Source organism: Doryrhamphus excisus, linkage group LG15 (genome assembly GCF_037039965.1).
Source record: "Doryrhamphus excisus strain RoL-2023G ecotype Guam linkage group LG15, RoL_Dexc_Guam_v1.1, whole genome shotgun sequence".
NCBI classification, from domain to species: domain Eukaryota; kingdom Metazoa; phylum Chordata; class Actinopteri; order Syngnathiformes; family Syngnathidae; genus Doryrhamphus; species Doryrhamphus excisus.
The window spans coordinates 15,588,349-15,603,096 of NC_136371.1; the positions used below are offsets into that span (position 1 = coordinate 15,588,349).

Here is a 14,748-nt window from a genome sequence, read left to right on the forward strand (position 1 = left end):
ATTGGAAAGCTCTACAAAAAAACAGAAACAGAAAAAAATATTATTCATCCATCCATCCATTTTCTATATCGCTTATTTTTACTTGGGTCATGGACATGCTGGAGCCTATCCCAGATGTCTTCGGGCGAGAGGCGGGGTACACCCTGGACTGGTGGCCAGCCAATCACAGGGCACATATAGACAAACTAAATTTTTCTTTCCTATTTTATAGAAAATTGTGTCCGGTCTTTTTTTGTTATAAAATACAGTAAAAACACATTTCATACAAAGTTGCAAATACTGATTAATCATGATTAAATAATTTGAAATTTGTGATTAATTTGATAAAAAATGTTAATCATTGGAAAGCTCTATAAGAAAACAAACGGAAAAAAATATTATTCATCCATCCATCCATTTTTCTATACCGCTTATTCTCACTTGGGTCATGGACATGCTGGAGCCTATCCCAGCTGTTTTTGGGCGAGAGGCGGGGTACACCCTGGACCGGTGCACAGCCAATCACAGGGCACATATAGACAAACTAAATTTTTCTTTCCTATTTTATAGAAAATTGTGTCCGATCTTTTTCTGTTATAAAATACAGTAAAAACACATTTCACACAAAGTTGCAAATAGTGATTAATCATGATTAAATAATTTGAACTTTGTGATTAATTTGAATACAATTTTTAATCATTGGAAAGCTCTATATAAAAAAATATGATTAAAAAATATTATTAATCCATCCATCCATTTTCTATACAGCTTATTCTCACTTGGGTCATGGACATGCTGGAGCCTATCCCAGCTAATGCTAATTAACCTAGCATGTTTTTGGAATGTGGGAGGAAACCGGAGTACCCGGAGAAAACCCATGCATGCATGGGGAGAACATGCAAACTCCACACAGAGATGGAGGGTGGGATTGAACTCGGGTCTCCTACCTGTGACGTCTGTTTGCTAACCACTAGACCACCGTGCATCAAACAAATTGAAAAATGAAATTACAATTCAATGACAGAGCAACGGAACACAAAATGCAGATTTTAAATTAAACTTTTTGTGTGAAAAAGTGATTCCCCCTGGTTGGGCCACCCTTAGCAGCAACTGCAATCAAACGTTTGTGATAACTTGCAATGAGTCTCTTCCAGCGCTGTGGAGGAATTTTGGCCCACTCAACTTTGCAGAATTGTTGTCATTCAGCCACATCGGAGGCTTTTCCTGCATGAAGCCTTTTTAAGGTCATGGTACAGCATCTCAGGACTCGGACTAGGCCACTCCAAAGTCTTCATTTGGTTTTTCTTCAGCCAATCAGAGGTGGACTTGCTGGTGTGTTTAGGATCATTGTCCTGCTGAAGAACCCAAGTTGGTTTCAGATTGAGGTCCCCAATAGATATTGCCGGAAGGATTCATGGTTCCATTTATCACAGCAAGTCTTCCAGGTCCTGAAGCAGCAAAAAAGCCCCAGACCATCACACTACCACCAAGTCCAAAACCTTCCCAGACGAGTAGAAGCTCTTGTACTGAGGACTGCAATTTTTATTTTCAAGCCATATGCAATATCCTAATACTTTTTTCAAAAGGATGACTCTTCCATACCCACAGGTGAACCCAAAGGACCTGGACTCCAAGTACGCCTACATCCAGGTCACGCATGTGGTACCGTACCTCGATGACAAGGAGTTAGAGGAGAGGAAAACCGACTTTGAGAAAAGTCACAACATTCGTCGTTTTGTGTTTGAGACGCCCTTCACAGTGTCAGGCAAGAAGCAGGGCGGCGTGGAGGAGCAGTGTAAGCGTCGGACCGTTCTCACCAGTAAGTTTAAGATTATACTAGTGTGTTTCTGTTCATGAAATCACTTCCGGGGTATTCCTGTGCCTTATTCCAAAGTTCATACACGGGCCATGGTTTCATTTTTTTTGGATATGCCTAACATATTCATACATCATAACACTTATTACTGATTTTTTTTTTTTTTTTTTAATACCAAACCTTTTTGAAACACTGTTTTTTGCACTTGAATTTTGTAAGATGATTTACATCAAATTATGCTGAAATAAATATTAATGTGTTTTAAAATTCAGTTAATTAAAATACTGTGTTTAAATATTCACTAAATAAAGATTTTGTATAAAAAAATCTGTACGAAAAAAATAAGTGAAAATAAATTTAATGTTTTAAAACGTAGATACACTTCCAGTATACTTATTTAAAGTATAGGCTTGGGGCTGCACGGTGGTTGAGTGGTTAGCACGCAGACCTCACAGCTAGGAGACCGGGGTTCAATTCCACCCTCGGTCATCTCTGTGAATTTGCATGTACTTTCCGGGTACTCCGGTTTCCTCCCACATTCCAAAAACATGCTAGGTTACTTGCCGACTCCAAATTGTCCATAGGTATGAATGCGAGTGTGAATGGTTGTTTGACAGCTGGGATAGACTCCAGCACCCCCGCGACCCTGGTGAGGAAAAGTGGTAGAAAATGAATGAAACTATAGGCTCTAATTTTGTGGCGCCGCGCAGGGTCATCCATTCATTTTCTACCGCTGGGGGGTGCTGGAGCCTATCCCAGCTGTCTTCGGGCGAAAGGCGGGGTCCACCCTGGACTGGTGGCCAGCCAATCACAGGGCACATATAGACAAACAACCATTCACACTCACATTCATACCTATGGACAATTTGGAGTCGCCAATTAACCTAGCATGTTTTTGGAATGTGGGAAAATAAATAAAAAATAAATAAATAGATGGCTTTCCCGCCAAAAATCCCAAAATCAACATTTTAGAAATGAAAACACAAGACAGCTCCACTCATCGTTCATCTCCATGGCTGTCCTGCATGTTCTTTCACATCCCAGATCGCCCCTCCCCTCAGTAAACAATCACTGTTAGTATGCAAATGAGCTATTATAATATAATTTTACAATATGGCTGTAGAATATTTTATTATACTGTCAAGTATATATCCTCAAGGAGAAGGAGAATATACCATCAAAGGTTCTCCTATTTGGCGATGCAGAGCAGGAATGCAGGTGAATCCCAAGCACGATGCCTGGATTAGCCTCCTGCTGTGTTTAATGTAATGGGGCCATCTGGGGACTGGCGCTCATAAATAAATACCCCAAAAAATCCAGCAAAAGTGGAAAAATAGAGCAAAATATAATGTAACTAGAAAATCTAGAATATTGATAGCAATAACAATACAATAACTAATACAAATACAAGGATTTGTCTTTAGGTTTCATAGACCAATTGCCTGTGAGAAAGTACAACTTTACGACATGGAAGATGACATATTAACACAATTATTGCATCACAGTATTATTATATATGATTCTTTTATTATTGTTATCACATCTTATCATAACGGTGGTTTATATGGTTTCATAAAGTGTTGACAACAATATCCTCTCGTGTCAATTGGTCGATATTAATCATTTGTGAATGATTAATATATTTATTACATCAAAAAGTTAGTTTATATGGTTGTATTTTTTTTATTGCATTTTTGTTAAAATAATGTAAAAATGTCCTAATTTTAACCTAATCTTGTGTATCGTCTTGTCTGGTGAGTTGGGTGTCTCGTATAAAACTTTGTGTAATTTAGTTTTCATTTAATTTAATTAAAACTACTAAATTAAATTAAATTAAATTAAATTACAGCGTATTTTAATGGCCTGAACTTTTAAACACACATTTTGCGTTACATTTTCACCAAATTTGATGTTAAAAAAAATTCAATTGCTTTAAAATTAACATTTAAAATTTTATTAAATTAAAGTTAAAGTTAAAGTTAAAGTTAAAATTGAAATTGAAATGGAAATTAAATTAAATTAAATTAAATTAAATTAAATTAAATTATTATAATAAAAGTAAATTATTATAATAAAATTAAATTATTATAATAAAATAAAATTAAACTAAAACTAAATTAAACTAAAACTAAATTAAACTAAAACTAAATTAAACTAAGATTAATTTAATTAATTTAATTAATTTAATTAATTTAATTAATTTAATTAATTTAATTAATTTAAAGTTACCATCTGGTACTTTTACAATCAGTTACTGTTACTGTTAATTGTTAACTGTTAATTTGTTCACTTATTGCTTTCCTAATTTAATTTAATTTAATTTAATTTAATTTAATTTAATTTAATTTAATTTAATTTAATTTAATTTAATTTAATTTAATTTAATTTAATTTAATTTAATTTAATTTCAACTTCAATTTCAATTTCAATTTCAATTTCAATTTCAATTTCAATTTCAATTTTAACTTTAACTTTAACTTTAACTTTAACTTTAACTTTAACTTTAACTTTAACTTTAATTTAATAAAATTTTAAATGTTAATTTTAAAGCAATTGAATTTTTTTTTAACATCAAATTTGGTGAAAATGTAACGCAAAATGTGTGTTTAAAAGTTCAGGCCATTAAAATACGCTGTTTTAAAATTCAGTTTTTATCCAAAACTCTGGTTTCTCTGCAAATAATTTGGATTTTGAAAGTCACAAAATGTTTCTTGTAAGAAATTTTTTTTTTTAATTCAAATACCAAAAATTCAGTCACAATGTAAAATATTTATTTGTGAAAATTGACAGAAAAGCACTGAAAAATAATCATCCAATCACGCCAGTATGGATTCAACCCCTTACAGTATATTCAGTATATACTTATTGAAATGAAGTTAAGGAATGAAGTTCCTGTGTCTAAAAGTCTTTTTCCTGACAACTCATTGACTTCCACAATGTTGTTCTACCTCGCTTAGCTACACACTGCTTTCCTTATGTGAAGAAGCGCATTGCGGTCATGTACCAGCATCAGAGTGACCTGAGCCCCATCGAGGTGGCCATCGACGAGATGAGCGCCAAAGTAGCTGAGCTGCGACTGCTGTGCTCGGCCACCGATGTGGACATGATCCGCCTGCAGCTCAAACTGCAGGGCAGTGTCTGCGTTCAGGTACACGACCAAACACATCTTTGAAATTGTATGATGTAAAGATGAATAAATTGACCCCCCCACTCGTCCCCAGGTCAACGCCGGTCCGCTTGCCTATGCCAGAGCTTTCTTAGATGACGCCTGTGCCAAGAAATATCCAGACAACAAAGTCAAACAGCTCAAAGAGGTCTTCAGGTTGGGGCAGATGCACATCAACCGCCGTTGATGATTTGGAGCAGCGTTCACTCGGCTCAAAATGTTTGGCTAATCTTGTTTCAGGCACTTCGTGGAAGCCTGTGGCCTGGCGCTAGGTGTCAACGAAGGTCTGATCAAAGAGGATCAACAGGAGTACCATGATGAGATGAAGGCCAACTACAGAGAACTGACCCGGGAACTGTCAGACATCATGCATGAGCAGGTGAAACTGATTTTAGGAACCTGGACACTTTTCTTACACTTTTTTTCATAGGTCGACTTATGTATGTTTTTTTTCTACCTAATTATGCATTTTTGGCCTTGTGTGACTTATACTCTGGAGCGACTTATAGTCCAGAAAATACGGTAGTTTGTAAAATAACTTACTACTTAATTATGCATTTTTGGCCTTGTGTGACTTATACTCTGGAGAGACTTATAGTCCAGAAAACACAGTAGTTCGTAAAATAAATTACCCTAAAAATGCGACTTATACTCCAGTGTTTTGAGTGTTTTTCAGTGTTTTTTTCTACCTAATGATGCATTTTTGGCCTTATACTCTGGAGCGACTTATAGTCCAGAAAACACGGTAGTTCGTAAAATAAATTACCCTAAAAAAATGCGACTTATACTCCAGTGTGACTTATGTATGTTTTTTAAACCTAATTATGCATTTTTGGCCTCTGGAGCGACTTATAGTCCACAAAACACGGTAGTTTGTAAAATAAATTACCCGCAGAAAATGCGACTTATACTCCAGTGCGACTTATGTATGGGTTTTTTTCCACCTAATTATGCATTTTTAGCCTTGTGCAACTTATACTCCGAGCGATTTATAGTCCAGAAAATACGGTAGTTTGTAAAATAAATTACCCTCAAAAAATGCAACTTATACTCCAGTGTGACTTATGTATGTTTTTTTCTACCTAATGATGCATTTTTGGCCTTATGCGACTTATACTCTGGAGCGACTTATAGTCCAGAAAATACAGTAGTTTGTAAAATAACTTACTACCTAATTATGCATTTTTGGCCTTGTGTGACTTATACTCTGAAGCGACTTATAGTCCTGAAAACACAGTAGTTCGTAAAATAAATTACCCTAAAAATGCGACTTATACTCCAGTGTGACTTATGTATGTTTTTTTCTACCTAATGATGCATTTTTGGCCTTATACTCTGGAGCGACTTATAGTCCAGAAAACACGGTAGTTCGTAAAATAAATTACCCTAAAAAAATGCGACTTATACTCCAGTGTGACTTATGTATGTTTTTTTTCTACCTAATTATGCATTTTTGGCCTTGTGCGACTTATACTCCGGAGCGACTTATAGTCCAGAAAATAAAATAAAATAAAATAAAATAAAATAAAATAAAATAAAATAAAATAAAATAAAATAAAATAAAATAAAATAAAATAAAATAAATGAACCTGTATCTTTTTATGTACTCTTTCTTGCAGATCAATCCAGTGAATGACGGCACCAGGAGTTCTGACGCAGACCTTTTCACAAACAAACTCCACCCTTCCTCATTTTTCCAAATGACCTACTCTACTCTAAAGTCCCAACATGAGTGAATGGTGGAGGACGCCATCATCCACTGCTGGTCCACTACAAAGCTGGTCTAATGCTCTTCTTGCTGGTATCACTGGCTACTTATGTTCTTGTTTCCTGTGAACAATTTTAGACTTTTAAGCTTTTAAATTGTTATCTACTTGAGTCTTCATCGAGCACCCGTGAAGTCGGTGAAACTAAGTCCGGTACATGTGAGTCAGTGAGTGTTTTTGTCGAGTACCCGTGAGTTGGTAAGACTCAAGTCTGCATTAGGCACGCATATGTCAGTGAAACTCGAGTCTTCATCGGGCACCCATAACTCAGTGAAATTTGAGTCTTCATCGGGCACCCATAACTCAGTGAAATTCGAGTCTTCATCGGGCACCCATAACTCAGTGAAACTCGAGTCTTCATTGGGCACCCATAACTCAGTGAAACTCGAGTCTTCATTGGGCACCCATAACTCAGTGAAACTTGAGTCTTCATTGGGCACTCATAACTCAGTGAAACTCGAGTCTTCATTGGGCACCGATAACTCAGTGAAACTCGAGTCTTCATTGGGCACCCATAACTCAGTGAAACTCGAGTCTTCATTGGGCACTCATAACTCAGTGAAATTCGAGTCTTCATCGGGCACCCATAACTCAGTGAAATTCGAGTCTTCATCGGGCACCCATAACTCAGTGAAACTCAAGTCTTCATTGGGCACCCAAAACTCAGTGAAACTCGAGTCTTTATTGGGCACCCATAACTCAATGAAAATCGAGTCTTCATCGAGCACCCATGAAGTCGGTGAAACAAAGTCCGGTACATGTGAGTCAGTGAGAGTTTTTGTCGAGTACCCTTGAGTTGGTAAGACTCAAGTCTTCATTAGGCACGCATATGTCAGTGAAATTCGAGTCTTCATTGGGTACCCATAACTCAGTGAAACTCGAGTCTTCATTAGGCACCCATAACTCAGTGAAATTTCGAGTCTTCATCGGGCACCCATACCTCAGTGAAATTCGAGTCTTCATCGGGCACCCATAACTCAGTGAAACTCGAGTCTTCATTGGGCACCCATAACTCAGTGAAACTCGAGTCTTCATTGGGCACCCATAAATCAGTGAAACTCGAGTCTTCATTGGGCACCCATAACTCAATGAAATTCGAGTCTTCATTGGGCACCCATAACTCAGTGAAATTCGAGTTTTCATCGGGCACCCATAACTCAGTGAAACTCGAGTCTTCATCGGGCACCCATAACTCAGTGAAACTCGAGTCTTCATTGGGCACCCATAACTCAGTGAAATTTGAGTCTTCATTGGGCACCCATAACTCAGTGAAACTCGAGTCTTCATTGGGCACCCATAACTCAGTGAAACTCGAGTATTTGTCAAGCACCCGTGAGTCAGTGAAACCTGCGTTTTCATAGAGTTTCCATGAGTCAATGAAACTCAAGTCTTTGTTGAGCCTTCGTGAGTCAGTGAATCTCCAATTTTAGTCCTGTAACTATAAATATAGTCACTATAATATAATAACGATAATAACTAACTGTAAGTGAAACTTGGGTCTTCATAAAGCACCCGTGTGGTGAAACCTGGATCTTTGTTTAGTACCCGTGAATCATTGGAACTTTTGTCTTCATCGAGCACCGGTGAGTCAGTGAAAGTCGAGCCTCCGAAGTGCCTATGAGCCAATTCAACTCAAGTCTTAGTCCAATACACTGGAGTCAGTGGAACCTGAGTCTTCGTTGAGTACCCGTGAGTCATTGAAACTCAAATTTGGTCAACCCATGAGTCAATGAAACTCGAGTCTTTCTTGAACACAAGTTCAATTTAGTCCAGTAAACGTGAGTTGGTGAAATCTTTGGATCTTTGTTAAATACCCGTTAGTTAGTAAAACTCGACTCTTCTTTGAGCACATGTGAGTCTGTAAAACTCGAGTCTTCATCAAGCACTGGTGAGACTCGAGTTTTATGTTGAGAACTCATGAGTCAGTGAAATTCAAATCTTCCTCGAGCACCAGTGAATCAGTGAAACTTGAGTTATCATCAAGTGCCCATTACTTTGTGAAACTCAAGCCTTCATCAACCCGAGTCGGTCAAACTCAAGTCTTCGTGGAGCACCTGTGAGTCCTAGAAACGGGAGTCTTTGCAACTTGTGGGTCAGTGAAACTCCAGTCTTTGTCAAGCACTTGTAAGTCAGTAAAACCGGAGTCTTCAACAGCCTCAAGAGAGTCGGTGATGTGAGTCAGTATAACTTGAGTCTTTATTGAGCACTAGTGTGTCAGTGAGAACTGAGTCTTCGTCAAGCACCCGTGAATCAGTGATGTCCGAGTCTTCATCAACGCCTGAGTCACTTCAACCCCACAGTCTTTGTCGGGCATCTGTCGGGCACTAGTGAGCCAGTGAAACTCGACTCTTTCAGTAAAGTACCCGAGGGACAGTGACACTTGAGTCTATGCTGAGTACACGTGAGTCAGTGAAAGTCGAGTCAATGAAACTCGAGTCTTTCGTGAACACCTGTTCATTTTAGTCCAGTAAACGTGAGTTAGTGAAATCTTTGGATCTTTGTTAAATACCCGCTAGTTAGTAAAACTCGACTCTTCTTTGAGCACCCATGATTCTGTAAAACTCGAGTCTATGCTGAGCACACGTGAGTCACTGAAAGCCGAGTCATCTCCAACCTCAGAGTCAGTGAAGAGTTCATTTGAGACAAAACCAGATCCATTTATTTTTTCAACTAATAGAGTTATGCAAATGAGGTTAGAACAGGGGTGGGCAAACTACGGCCCGGGGGCCACATCCGGCCCGCCAAGTGTTTGAATACGGCCCGCCCAATCTTTCCAAAGTATTTCATTTAAACTCAACATACAACCTGGCATCATGGCCTGAGCCAACCTTTTGATGGTTTTATCAATTTCGTTTTTTGACATGGTCTGTTGTTTACAAAGTGCTCCTGAAAAAAGGGACACAAGCACATAATAATAATAATAATAATTATTAGATTATTATAATAATTATTAGAACTATTATGATTATTATAATTATTAAATTAATGCTAATTATTATATTAATTATATATAATATTATTGTTATATTTGCATATTTTACATAATAATAATATAATTATTATTTTAATTTTATTGTAATTATTATTTTTAAAATATTTAAATATAAATATAAAATAATAAATTTTTATATTTTACTATACAATAATACCAGGTGGACTGTTACGTGTAAAATATATAGTCTGCCCCCCCCCCCCCCGTAAATTTTATCATATCAATGCGGCCCGCGAGTCAAAAAGTTTGCCCACCCCTGGTTTAGAATAACACTTGGCTAAATGAATCGTTCATGACACCGAGTAGACAACTCGCCCCGCAGTTATTGTGTACTGTGTGGGAAACCACTACGCCCCTGCACAGGACTGATTACGTAAGATGTTTCAAGCGAGAGGAAAGTTTGCGCGTAGCATTATTAGCATATCATTTTTAACCAGAAATAAGTATTACTTTATTTTAAGAAAATATAAATGAACTCTCACAGGCCAACAAATATCATTTTGTATAAAATGTACAACATGTTTTTTATTGTTGTCATGGTGACCAACTACGCAGATTGCCAAAGATTTTGGACTACAGTTGATGACTTTTATTCTGTATGTATGAATGCATCAACATTTGTACGTAGTTTTAATAACCAATAAAGATGAGGCAAATACATTTTTATGTCTTCAATGATATGTTTTTCACACATTCAATTCCAAGTCGGAGGCCAGCAGTTACTGTAAATACTGTTGGTAATACTTTAATTTCCCTTTTCACTGTGGTTCCATGACCCCTCCTGTCTCATAATAACACGGTTGAAGTGCCATTCGAATGTTCTGCTACTCTTAAATAGAGTGTTCCACAAATACATTTTCACACTTGTTTGTTTTTAGCATTATTTAAATTTTCCTTTCATATTTTATAGAAAATTGTGTGCGGTCTTTTATTTCTGTTCATAAAATACAGTAAAAACACATTTCATACAAAGTTGCAAATAGTGATTAATCATGATTAAATAATTTTACATTTTACATGATTAATTTGATAAAAAAAATTAATCATTGGAAAGCTCTATAAAAATGGACGGAAACAGAACAAAAATATTATTCATCCATCCATTTTCTATACCGCTAATTTTCACAAGGGTCATAAACATGGCAACGACATTTTGTTGGCAATTTCACTCCTGTTATTGTACAATGAAAATAAGTCTAACTACCTACCTACCAACCTACCTACCTACCTAAATCTACCTACCTACCTACCTACCTACCTAAAGTACCGACCTACCTACCTACCTATCTACCTACCTACCTACCTACCTAAACCTACATACCTACCTACCTACCTACCTACCTACCTACCTACCTACTTACCTACCAACCTACCAACCTACCAACCTACCAACCTACCAACCTACCAACCTACCTACCTACCTACCTACCTACCTAAACCTACATACCTACCTACCTACCTACCTAAACCTACATACCTACCTACCTACCTACCTACCTAAACCTACCGACCTACCTGCCTGCCTACCTACCTACCTACCTACCTACCTACCTACCTACCTACCTAAATCTACATACCTACCTACCTACCTACCTACTTACCTACCAACCTACCAACCTACCAACCTACCTACCTAACTCAGTCTACCTACCTACCTACCTACCTACCTACCTACCTACCTACCTAAACCTACATACCTACCTACCTACCTACCTACCTACCTGCCTACCTACCTACCTACCTACCTACCTACCTACCTACGTACCTACCTACCTACCTACCTACCTACCTACCTACCTAAACCTACATACCTACCTACCTACCTACCTACCTACCTACCTACCTACCTACCTAAACCTACCTACCTACCTACCTACCTACCTACCTACCTACCTACCTACCTACCTACCTACCTAAACCTACCTACCTACCTACCTACCTACCTACCTACCTACCTACCTACCTACCTACCTAAATCTACATACCTACCTACCTACCTACCTACCTACCTCCTTACCTACCAACCTACCAACCTACCAACCTACCAACCTACCTACCTACCTAAATCTACATACCTACCTACCTACCAACCTACCAACCTACCAACCTACCAACCTACCTACCTACCTCAATCTACCTACCTAAACCTACATACCTACCTACCTACCTACCTACCTACCTAAACCTACCGACCTACCTGCCTACCTACCTACCTACCTACCTACCTACCTACCTACCTACCTACCTACCTACCTACCTACCTACCTACCTACCTACCTACCTACCTACCTACCTACCTACCTACCTACCTACCTACCTACCTACCTACCTACCTAAACCTACCTACCTACCTACCTACCTACCTACCTACCTACCTACCTACCTAAATCTACCTACCTACCTAAACCTACCTACCTACCTACCTACCTACCTACCTACCTAGTACCTACCTACCTACCTACCTACCTAAACCTACCTACCTACCTACCTACCTACCTACCTACCTACCTACCTAAACCTACCTACCTACCTACCTACCTACCTAGTACCTACCTACCTAAATCTACCTACCTACCTACCTACCTAAACCTACCTACCTACCTACCTACCTACCTACCTAGTACCTACCTACCTAAATCTACCTACCTACCTACCTACCTACCTACCTACCTACCTACCTACCTACCTACCTACCTAGTACCTACCTACCTAGTACCTACCTACCTACCTACCTACCTAGTACCTACCTACCTATCTAGATGTGTTTTTTGTATTGGTTGGTCCAGGTATGGTGACCCCCCCCCCACACTTCCTTAAACCCGGCCTCAAACAGTGGCAGTCCGAGCATTTCTGCATCTCATTAGACTGCAGGTGGACACAAACAAAGCACTGAGGAAAAGGGCAAAGGTCATCCTGATGATGCATATTATTAACGTCCCCAGTTGAAGGTCTGGCTGCGTGTGCCCATGAAGACATGAAGACGTGAAGACGTGAAGACGTGAAGACGTGAAGACGTGAAGACGTGAAGACGTGAAGACGTGAAGACGTGAAGACGTGAAGACATGCTCCCACATTGATACGGTGAATCAATGTGTGTATTTTGTATTTTATTTTTTTTGTATTTTGTATTTTGTATTTTATAGAAAATTGTGTGCGGTCTTTTATTTCTGTTCATAAAATACAGTAAAAACACATTTCATACAAAGTTGCAAATAGTGATTAATCATGATTAAATAATTTTACATTTTACATGATTAATTTGATAAAAAAAATTAATCATTGGAAAGCTCTATAAAAATGGACGGAAACAGAACAAAAATATTATTCATCCATCCATTTTCTATACCGCTAATTTTCACAAGGGTCATAAACATGGCAACGACATTTTGTTGGCAATTTCACTCCTGTTATTGTACAATGAAAATAAGTCTAACTACCTACCTACCAACCTACCTACCTACCTAAATCTACCTACCTACCTACCTACCTACCTAAAGTACCGACCTACCTACCTACCTATCTACCTACCTACCTACCTACCTAAACCTACATACCTACCTACCTACCTACCTACCTACCTACCTACTTACCTACCAACCTACCAACCTACCAACCTACCAACCTACCAACCTACCAACCTACCTACCTACCTACCTACCTACCTAAACCTACATACCTACCTACCTACCTACCTAAACCTACATACCTACCTACCTACCTACCTACCTAAACCTACCGACCTACCTGCCTGCCTACCTACCTACCTACCTACCTACCTACCTACCTACCTACCTAAATCTACATACCTACCTACCTACCTACCTACTTACCTACCAACCTACCAACCTACCAACCTACCTACCTAACTCAGTCTACCTACCTACCTACCTACCTACCTACCTACCTACCTACCTAAACCTACATACCTACCTACCTACCTACCTACCTACCTGCCTACCTACCTACCTACCTACCTACCTACCTACGTACCTACCTACCTACCTACCTACCTACCTACCTAAACCTACATACCTACCTACCTACCTACCTACCTACCTACCTACCTAAACCTACCTACCTACCTACCTACCTACCTACCTACCTACCTACCTACCTACCTACCTAAACCTACCTACCTACCTACCTACCTACCTACCTACCTACCTACCTACCTAAATCTACATACCTACCTACCTACCTACCTACCTACCTCCTTACCTACCAACCTACCAACCTACCAACCTACCAACCTACCTACCTACCTAAATCTACATACCTACCTACCTACCTACCTACCTACCTCCTTACCTACCAACCTACCAACCTACCAACCTACCAACCTACCTACCTACCTCAATCTACCTACCTAAACCTACATACCTACCTACCTACCTACCTACCTACCTAAACCTACCGACCTACCTGCCTACCTACCTACCTACCTACCTACCTACCTACCTACCTACCTACCTACCTACCTACCTACCTACCTACCTACCTACCTACCTACCTACCTACCTACCTACCTACCTACCTACCTACCTACCTACCTACCTAAACCTACCTACCTACCTACCTACCTACCTACCTACCTACCTACCTACCTAAATCTACCTACCTACCTAAACCTACCTACCTACCTACCTACCTACCTACCTACCTAGTACCTACCTACCTACCTACCTACCTAAACCTACCTACCTACCTACCTACCTACCTACCTACCTACCTAAACCTACCTACCTACCTACCTACCTACCTAGTACCTACCTACCTAAATCTACCTACCTACCTACCTACCTAAACCTACCTACCTACCTACCTACCTACCTAGTACCTACCTACCTAAATCTACCTACCTACCTACCTACCTACCTACCTACCTACCTACCTACCTACCTACCTACCTAGTACCTACCTACCTAGTACCTACCTACCTACCTACCTACCTAGTACCTACCTACCTATCTAGATGTGTTTTTTGTATTGGTTGGTCCAGGTATGGTGACCCCCCCCCACACTTCCTTAA

At 39.0% G+C, this 14,748-nt stretch overlaps 1 protein-coding gene across 1 annotated transcript in view; it reads left to right on the plus strand.

Moving 5' to 3' along the window:
* Positions 1–10,010, plus strand: part of LOC131104626 (dedicator of cytokinesis protein 9-like) — an 80,020-nt gene extending 70,010 nt beyond the window's left edge. The window contains exons 48-52 of the mRNA XM_078796954.1: positions 1,588–1,798; positions 4,753–4,943; positions 5,017–5,117; positions 5,202–5,340; positions 6,581–10,010. Of these exons, the coding sequence (XP_078653080.1) occupies positions 1,588–1,798; positions 4,753–4,943; positions 5,017–5,117; positions 5,202–5,340; positions 6,581–6,697 (759 nt within the window). The 3' untranslated portion in view covers positions 6,698–10,010. The remainder of the gene's footprint in view (positions 1–1,587; positions 1,799–4,752; positions 4,944–5,016; positions 5,118–5,201; positions 5,341–6,580) is intronic.
* The last annotated feature ends 4,738 nt before the right edge of the window (positions 10,011–14,748 follow it).